At 41.4% G+C, this 8,539-nt stretch overlaps 1 protein-coding gene across 1 annotated transcript in view; it reads left to right on the top strand.

The window, feature by feature from the left end:
* Positions 1–1,057: 1,057 nt before the first annotated feature.
* gabrg3 (gamma-aminobutyric acid type A receptor subunit gamma3) overlaps positions 1,058–8,539 on the top strand; it is an 80,984-nt gene continuing 73,502 nt past the window's right edge. Inside the window, exons 1-5 of the mRNA XM_085447505.1 lie at positions 1,058–1,110; positions 1,321–1,466; positions 4,515–4,613; positions 4,688–4,755; positions 5,804–5,984. Coding sequence (XP_085303631.1) covers positions 1,058–1,110; positions 1,321–1,466; positions 4,515–4,613; positions 4,688–4,755; positions 5,804–5,984 — 547 coding nt within the window. The remainder of the gene's footprint in view (positions 1,111–1,320; positions 1,467–4,514; positions 4,614–4,687; positions 4,756–5,803; positions 5,985–8,539) is intronic.

Here is an 8,539-nt window from a genome sequence, read left to right as displayed (position 1 = left end):
AGTCCTTTATGGAGGCACAGCATTCAGTGGAGCACCACCTTAAGCATCCAGCCTTAAATAAATCACATCCTCACTGGGAGAAGACAGGGGCTGTAAACACAGCATGACAAGGGCTCTCAATTACAATCTCAAACACGGCCACAAATGCGGCTTCATTCTCTAAGAGGCTGTATGCCAATTAGCAGCGTTTGGTAGCTTTAAAGGGGCTCTTGCTGCACTTTGATATGCAAGCTTTCAAATGAATAACAAAGAGGCTGCCTCACAGGTGCATCATTAAAACACATGCAACAATTAGTCGATCAATAAAAGCAAATCAGTAGACAAATGAGAACGGCTGTTATCTGATAATCGATATCTAGCTTATAATAAATATTAAATAAATATAAATTCTATTTTTATATATAGAACTTTTTGGTCGCACATAAGAGGCAATAAGATGACATCACCCGTATCACTTTTACTGTTCTGTCAGAGTTTTTGGCACCATTTAAATTTTAAAAATCCACTAAAATAAGAAACTTTAGTTCCTGCCATAAAAATAATCATATCTATGCACACAGACGCTCCTGCCTTGCATACAAATAATCTATACTGTATTCACAAAGGGATGCGTTCTTTTGGCACTTTGTACGGATAATTAGAAAGAAAGCAAAACACCACTAAAGAGAACAGGTGTAACAGCTCTAATAAGATCTGTAAAGTAGCCCCTACAGTGGAGTGACGCAGGTTTGGCCACGGAGGAGTTTTTGGTGGACCAGGGGCTTTTAGAGGGACGCATTCAGTGTGCGCACCTGCGTAAAGCACAAGCAGCGTCCGCTATCCAGGAATTGCAACCCTGTACAGGTGAGACCAGCTGCTCCTCCGTCTATACGAGGAGGCACTCCCACGAGGAAGGATCTATTTCACAACAATGAATGACATTTCTGCTGGATTACAAACTACGAAGGGCTGCTCTTACGTTTTCTCCCCTGAGCAGCAGTGACCGTCGCGTCCAGACACCGACACCTTGCGCACCGTCCTCTCACACATCTCTACTTGTTGTCCTCCTGCGACAAACATGACATCCCCGCTACTGGCTTATATCCTACTTCTTTCAGCCCTTCATACCTGGTAAGTGGCGCCCTTTGGTCGCGTGATGCGTTTTGGTGATGCTTTAAATGCTCAGGAAACTTTGTGGCTGGCTCTTAAGTTTGCGTGAAGGACTCAGTGACACTAACGATGTCTTTGCGTGCATGCACTCTGCAGACTGCGCTGCATGTTTTAAGTCAGTGTCATTGCTCCTGCTGTTTCCAGCCACCTCTTTTATTTGTGTCCCTGTAGCTCTCTAACAATCGAGTCCGAGGAGGACTACGAGGATGTCACTGTGAACCAGATGCTGGCTCCTAAATCCCAGCAAACCGACGCCACGGAAATACTCAATAATTTACTGAAAGAATATGACAAGAAACTGCGACCGGATATTGGAGGTAAGGGTTACTTCTGTCTAGGGTTGCCAACTCCCTGAAAAATAAATAAGGGACACCTCGTGGCCAGGGCCGGGCGACCCAGTTGTCTTCACCCTTCCCAGTGTGGTGAATTTTCTAGCTCTTTTTTTGTGTGTGAAATTGTTTTTTTTAACCCTTTGACTTGAATTTGATTTAAGTAGATGTGTATTCTTTGTGATATGAACACATGTGAAACAAATGATCATTTAGCCATTTATTTTTAGCTCAAAATGACAACATTAACACAGTAAAACAGGTCTCTTTCTTAAACAGAAGCCTGTCATGCTTAACTTTTGAGAATATAAGTAAATCTTTCTTTAAAAGAACTCTGTCCTGCTTAACTTAAAATAATAGAAAACAATAGAAAGAAAAATATTCTTGTAACAGTGCACATTTAGTGCATTTAGTACAATTGGCTTCAGCTGAGGTATTATTTCAGCTTTTCTAATGCTAATCAGCTGCTCCCGTTTGAAAACCCGCTTGTTCCCATGATTACGCATCTTAACTCATCATCATTATTCATCTATGTATTACTTTTATGTATTAGTCATCAATTTGTTGTAATCATCTATCCTTGCAGTCGTTTATTACACAAAATAAATTATATTATCACACTTCTGGCCACATAGCGCTGATATTCACTGCACATGCCCATATTAACTTTTTCCAGCCAGGTGTTTTCCTTTTCCCATTCTTCCCTTTCTCTGAGGGGAACAAACATTGCTGCTCTAACGCTGGGCTCACACTGTGCGATTTTTGGCCCATTTTGAGCCGATTTTTGAGTGATCGGACCGATTTTGGCCTTCATCGTGCGTCGTGTAGTATACGTGGGGTAACGAGAAGTGATTAACACCTCACGACCAGCTCCCGATCATCAATCGCTCGTGAGCCGCTCACACTGCTCGCGCGCAAACACGTAAACGCCGTGAAAAAGACGGAGCGGCACAGCAGTGCAGCGTGTGATCTGGACACAAGCGATGGAGGCACAACTTGTAGAACTTTGAAAAGCTCATCCGAGCCTTTTCGATGTGGCCTCACAAAATTAGCACGACCACAACAACCATGAAAATAGTTGGATTTACACTGCTGCTCAATCACAGCTGCCTGATCATGTTTTTCATTAGCAATTTAGCAAAGTTGATGGTGGTGGTGTGTCTGTGTGAGTGTAAGACGGAGAGAGAGAGCGAGCGACAGATTTTCTGTTATAACCTTCATGTTATGGAGGCACAGTGTGAGCACTCAGGTCGCATCAGAGCATCGGGCGGTATAGTGTGAGAGTACATCGTGACATACGAACTTCTAACCCTGCGAGTCAATCGTGCAGTTTGAGCAGGAGCTGAATAACGCGACTGAAAAAATCGCACAGTGTCTGCCCAGCTTTAGGTGTACTGTCGTCCGAGACTTGCACCGCAGTGACGGCGTTTGTTCCCCTGTTGGCCATGCTTCTTGTTGTGGTCATCTGTTGTCTTCCGGTATTTTCTCCGTAAGCGACCTTTCCTCGACCAATGAGATGAGCGGTAATCTGAATTGTCATACTCGAATTGTCATAAGTGTGCTGTCAGCTCATTGGTCACAAAGCAGGAGAGGGGCTGGGAATTATGTTTTCAAACAAAGCGTTAATTCCATTAACATTTATAGACTACTTTTGATTCTCACTGTATTACGGGACAAAGTGCGTCCCTTATTAGCTCAATACGGGACGTGTACTTTTGTTTCTAAATACGGGACGATTCCGTATTTTAAGGGACGGTTGGCAACCCTACTTCTGTCCCAATTTCTCAGCTAACTAATCACAGAATTTGAATGCAAAGCAGCTTTCTCCTTATAGCCACACCTGTGTGAAACCTGGGGATGCTATTAGTTCTAGAATCAGATAAATGTAATGTTTAATTCAGAACCTACATAACACTGTACACACGAACTGTGTACTAAAACCTTTAAGTGTCAATATTAGCTAAAGCCTTCCCAGGTTTGTCGCCACTGCTAACACTGAGCCCAAAAAGTCTGTTCCGAACATTTTACAAGCTTAAATGTTCTTGTACAAATGTACATAAAATACCTTTTTATTAGTCTTTTTTTTTAAGGTTTGCATTAATGAAAGATGCCCTCTCTGAAGACTCCATAAAACTGTCCAGCCGTTATAATGAAACAGCAATACTAAGTAAACCAAAACTTTTAAAAGGACTAAAAGTATTGACATTTTAAAATGTGAACTTACTATCAGCTATTTAAACACTACAATCTTCAGACATCCACACATGAAGCACAGGGGATAGGTGATTTCCTCCATCTCTCTTTGGCTGATAGAGGTGTTGGAGTAGCACTTTATAAAGTCTAACTTCAATAGCAGTGACAATGCCAGGGAATTTCTGAATATTGTAGAATTTATTTGTTCCTACAGCAGATGTGATTGTGCGGTGTTATTCCAGGATGTCAGGACCATTCTGCAGGAAAGTCTTTGACGGTCAGCTCTCCTTGGTCTTCTTTGGGTTTTTTGTGGTTGTTGAAAAGCTTTGAGGTGTTTGACTTCATCACCCTGTTGACTCGTTCATTACAAAAATCCAAACTTGAGGGTGGGACATGTCTCTGAAGAATGGAGTGCTGCTTCTCCATGGTCAGAGTGGCGTTGATTCAGTGCACGTGTCCAGAATATTCCCACCCTCTATGGGTTTCATATAATGTGGTAACATCTCCTTATAGACACTCTTCTGTTGCTACCACTATCATCAAGATATTATTAATATTGTTTTTCTTGCTATTCGCTGTGAAGTGCTCCCTTAGTCTACTCTTGTGGTCATAACTTTAAAGCAATGAATTTAGGGACATTCTTTCTTATTAGATGACACTATTTCATGCATTTAATGGGCAGGTAAAGTTTTTTAGTGGTTTTACTTTCTGACCCACGATCACAAAGGGTCAAGGTGTAACTCATCAGCATGTCCTCATGAATATAAATTACATCTGAAGGTGGAAACTTTGAGTGGAGGAGAGAGATATGTAATTCCCTGACTCATTTTCTCCTGGATAAAGTGAATGTGTTTGTCAACTCTGAAGACTCTGAAGAGGCTCTGCTTCTGTTCTTGTTCAGGGTTTGCAAAGTGGCCTCTGGTGGCAGGCTGCTGCCATATGGTAATGTAGTTAGAATCAATGCATAACAAAGAGGGGCTTCTTAGAACACACTTCTGTGAGTTGTTGCTCGTTAGGTATTAACTTAAAAATGGACAACTTTCATCTTTGCAAAAAGAACAAGCAAGACATGGTTGAGCTGGAGGTCAGTCGTTAACCATCTGACAAAGCAGAGTTGCTTTGCGAGCAGCAGCAGCAGCAGGCGACATCCAGTTGACACCTAACAGCCTGTTGTGTTTAACAGCAGGCGTCGCCTCAGATGTGACCAAGATTCAGCTCGTGATCACGATTTCTTCTTTGCTGATGGAGGGTGTTTGCATTTGTAGCCTTGATGTAGATGGCACCTTGCTAACAAAACCTGTCCACAAATATCTAACTAGTGCTGGCAGGCCTGGGATCAGTAGTCTTGGTAAAATCATACTTTTATTAAAGGTGCTGCAGTTGCTATAGATGTGCGTAACAGTGCATCAGATGACTTTTTATAATGTGAATTTGTTTTGTTTTTTGCAATGATAGCCGACAGATAATGACACTGGATTCTTACTTTGGGACATGTAGGCATTTCATGCTAATATCAGCACTTTACCATCATCACATAATCATCACCAGCTGCTGTAATAAATCATACACCCAGTGACGAGAGTTAGTTGAGTGCTTGCGACTCATGAAGTGAGTGTGTATGTGTATGTATATGTATATGTGTATATATATATATATATATATATATATATATATTAGGGGTGCAACGATATTCGTATCGATATTGAACCGTTCGATACAGTGCTTTCGGTTCGGTACGCATATGTATCGAACAATACAATTTTTTTTCAATTTTTTTTTTTTTTTTTTTTTTTTTTGTGTCCCGTTTGGATCTATAGCCATCAGAATTGTTGTCTTGAGGCCAAGAAAGATGCCAAGAGGATTTATTTTAAGTGGATCATCATATTGGTCCATTTGATTGACCTTTATTATAATTATGAATTTATTTTATTTTCAGTTGCAAACGGGACAGACATGACTGTGGGATAGGACAGGGGGAAAGAATGAAAGAAAGAGGGGGAGAGAAAGAAAGAAAACCAAAGGGGAGAAAAAAAAAACAATACAAAATTTGTAATTTATTTTATCAACTTTCCTTCTGACGATGCTGTCTGTGTTGAGCGCTCAGTGAATCTGCATTTGACTACTCCGTCTAGGCTCGAGAGTGCAGCCTAGGCGGAGTAGTCGAACGCAGATTCACTGAGCGCTCAACACAGACAGCATCGTCAGAAGGAAGAGCGCAGGGCAAGCTAGCGAGACAGAAGTGGACCTCCCCACCCTCATTCAGATCTGGCGTTTGGAATTATTTTGGTTTTCATGTGACGTATGACCCTGAAGGTAAGCGAGTCATGGACTAAAGTAAAACAGTATGTTGGATGTGCCATGCAATGCTCAATTACATGGGTGGGAGCTAGTGTGTTAGCGCAGTTAGCTCGTTAACGTGTTGGCCGTCTAGCCCCTCTGTATAGGGTAGCTCGTTAACGGAGATTTGCCGTGTTGTGGCGTTAAGGTTATTTCAACGAGATTAACCTGAAAGCACTAGTGGGAACACAACGAATATGACTGCACATTTACACCGACATCATCCTAGTGCAAAGACAAAAACAACAAGCATGCATGCTACAAACTTTAGCCGAGTCATTTAGACAGCTGTTAGCACAGGATTCTCCTTATGGAGACCTGATATGTTTAATATGCTGCTGAGAATATAGCCCAGAAGAAGCGGATAGTATAGCTTTTATTTTGGAAAGAGACATTTCTCTGTAATAAACTCTCTTTTCCAAAGATGAGTGATTCCTCAATCAGATACAGGGCTCGCAATATCGCTAGCCTGACGTCCCGGGGCTATCTCTGCCCTTCCTGTCGGGCTATTGTAGGAAGGAAAAATATATGTCAATGCTTTTGCATTCTTTCAGAAATGTAGCTGGGTAATTATGTCATTGGGTGAGCCACTGTCAATATGTGACATATTGAAGTCGCGTTTGAATTTGTGCTTGTTTTTTTGCTTTCACTTTGCAATCGCGCGAACTGTGTATAGAGAGCGACAGCACTGATCTGTGAGTGATGATAATTTGTGCACCAATTCCTCTGACATCGTCTTATTAATTGTTAGCTTACTATGCAAACATGACAAGTGAAATCTCCCGCAGCTTAAACATGTGAGAGGTTGATCGCGCAGAGAATCGCTGAGCTTATGTGAGTGCGGCAGGATATATATTTCACTACGATGACCTGGATGACTGAGAACCTTCACAGACAGATATATATTTTAGTTCTGCTGAGCCAAATAAGACAGGTCAGGGTGAAGAAGTGACAGCCAAAGAAAAGCTTACCACAAAACGGAGAAGTTATGACAAATCAGACTATAAGGCAAAAAGAAAGTGCAGCTTTATGGTTTCATGGACAAAAGAATTTCTGTGGCTGCAATATGACGAGCTAAAAAACAACACGCACAAGGGTTAGGGTTAAATTTAAAAACTGTACTTTTGTGTTAAAATATATATTTATAATTTTAATAAATGACAAATTAAAAAGGCATGAACATTTTTTTTTGTATCGAAAAAATATCGAACCATGACACCAAAGTATCGAACCGAACCGAACCGTGAATTTTGTGTATCGTTGCACCCCTAATATGTGTATGTGTGTGTGTGTGTGTGTGTGTGTGTGTACACATATATATGTCCTGATATGCAGAGGCAAAGAGTTTAGGAGCAGTCACCGCAAATGCCCGGTCTCCTCTGTGTTTTAATCTGGACCTTGGGACAACTAGTAGCATTTGGTCCGCAGAGCTCAAAGATCTTGCAGGAGTATACCAGGTTAGAAGACCAGAAACATATGTAGGAGCTAGTCCATGCAGCGTCTTAAAAACAAGTGTTAAAATCAATTCGAAAACTGTTTGGCAAATCAAATCACTTTTATTGTCACATCACATGTGCAGGTACATTGGTGCAGCACATGTGAGTGAAATTCTTGTGTGCGAGCTTCACAAGCAACAGAGTTGTGTAAAATACAATAATGTAAACAAGCAAAATACAAGAATGGCTACATCTGAAACTAATAAATATATGTACAATATATAATAGTATATGCATTTCTGGATGTGTATACTAAATATTTTTCTACGTGTGTGTGTGTGTGTGTGTGTGTGTGTGTGTGTGTGTGTGTGTGTGTGTGTGTGTACACATATTTTACAAGTTAAATAGAGTAAACAATGAATAGAATTGTTTGAGGATGCTCTCAATGGCACAGTGATAGAAGGTCCTGAGGATGCGGGGGCTCATGCCGAGTCTTTTCAGTCTCCTGAGAAAGAAGAGGCGCTGCTGCGCCTTCTTCACTGTTTTGTTTGTGTATACTGACCACGTAAGATCCTCAGCCAGGTGTACGCCAAGGAACCGGAAGCTGCTCACTCTCTCCACAGCAGCGCCGCTGATGGTGATGGGGGTGTGTACTTCTCTGCACCTCCGGAAGTCCACTATCAACTCCTTTGTCTTTGTGACGTTGAGGGTGAGATGGTTGTCTTGACACCAGTGGGTCAGGCCGCTGACCTCCTCCCTGTAAGCTGTCTCATCACTGTTGGTGATAAGACCCACCACTGTAGTGTCGTCCGCAAACTTCACAATGATGTTGGAGCTGTTAGTGGCTGTGCAGTCGTAGGTGTAGAGTGAGATAGGTAGGATTTAAACCATTCCAAAACAATTCATTTAATTCCGACACATAGTTGCAGCTGAAAGATAAGAATCCCATGATCTATTGTATCAAAAACAGCACTGAGATCTAATAATTTTAAAATGTCAGAATCTCCTGAGTCAGTAAAAGTTAAAAGATCAGTTTCAGCACTGTGGTGCATTTTAAAACCAGACTAGAATACTTCACCAATGTCATATTTATCT

Source organism: Copadichromis virginalis, linkage group LG23 (genome assembly GCF_057382275.1).
Source record: "Copadichromis virginalis isolate Kocher_CV1m ecotype Utaka linkage group LG23, C_Virginalis_male_GT1.1, whole genome shotgun sequence".
NCBI classification, from domain to species: domain Eukaryota; kingdom Metazoa; phylum Chordata; class Actinopteri; order Cichliformes; family Cichlidae; genus Copadichromis; species Copadichromis virginalis.
Note: the sequence above shows the minus strand (reverse complement) of the source record. Positions and strands in the feature narration are given on the sequence as shown.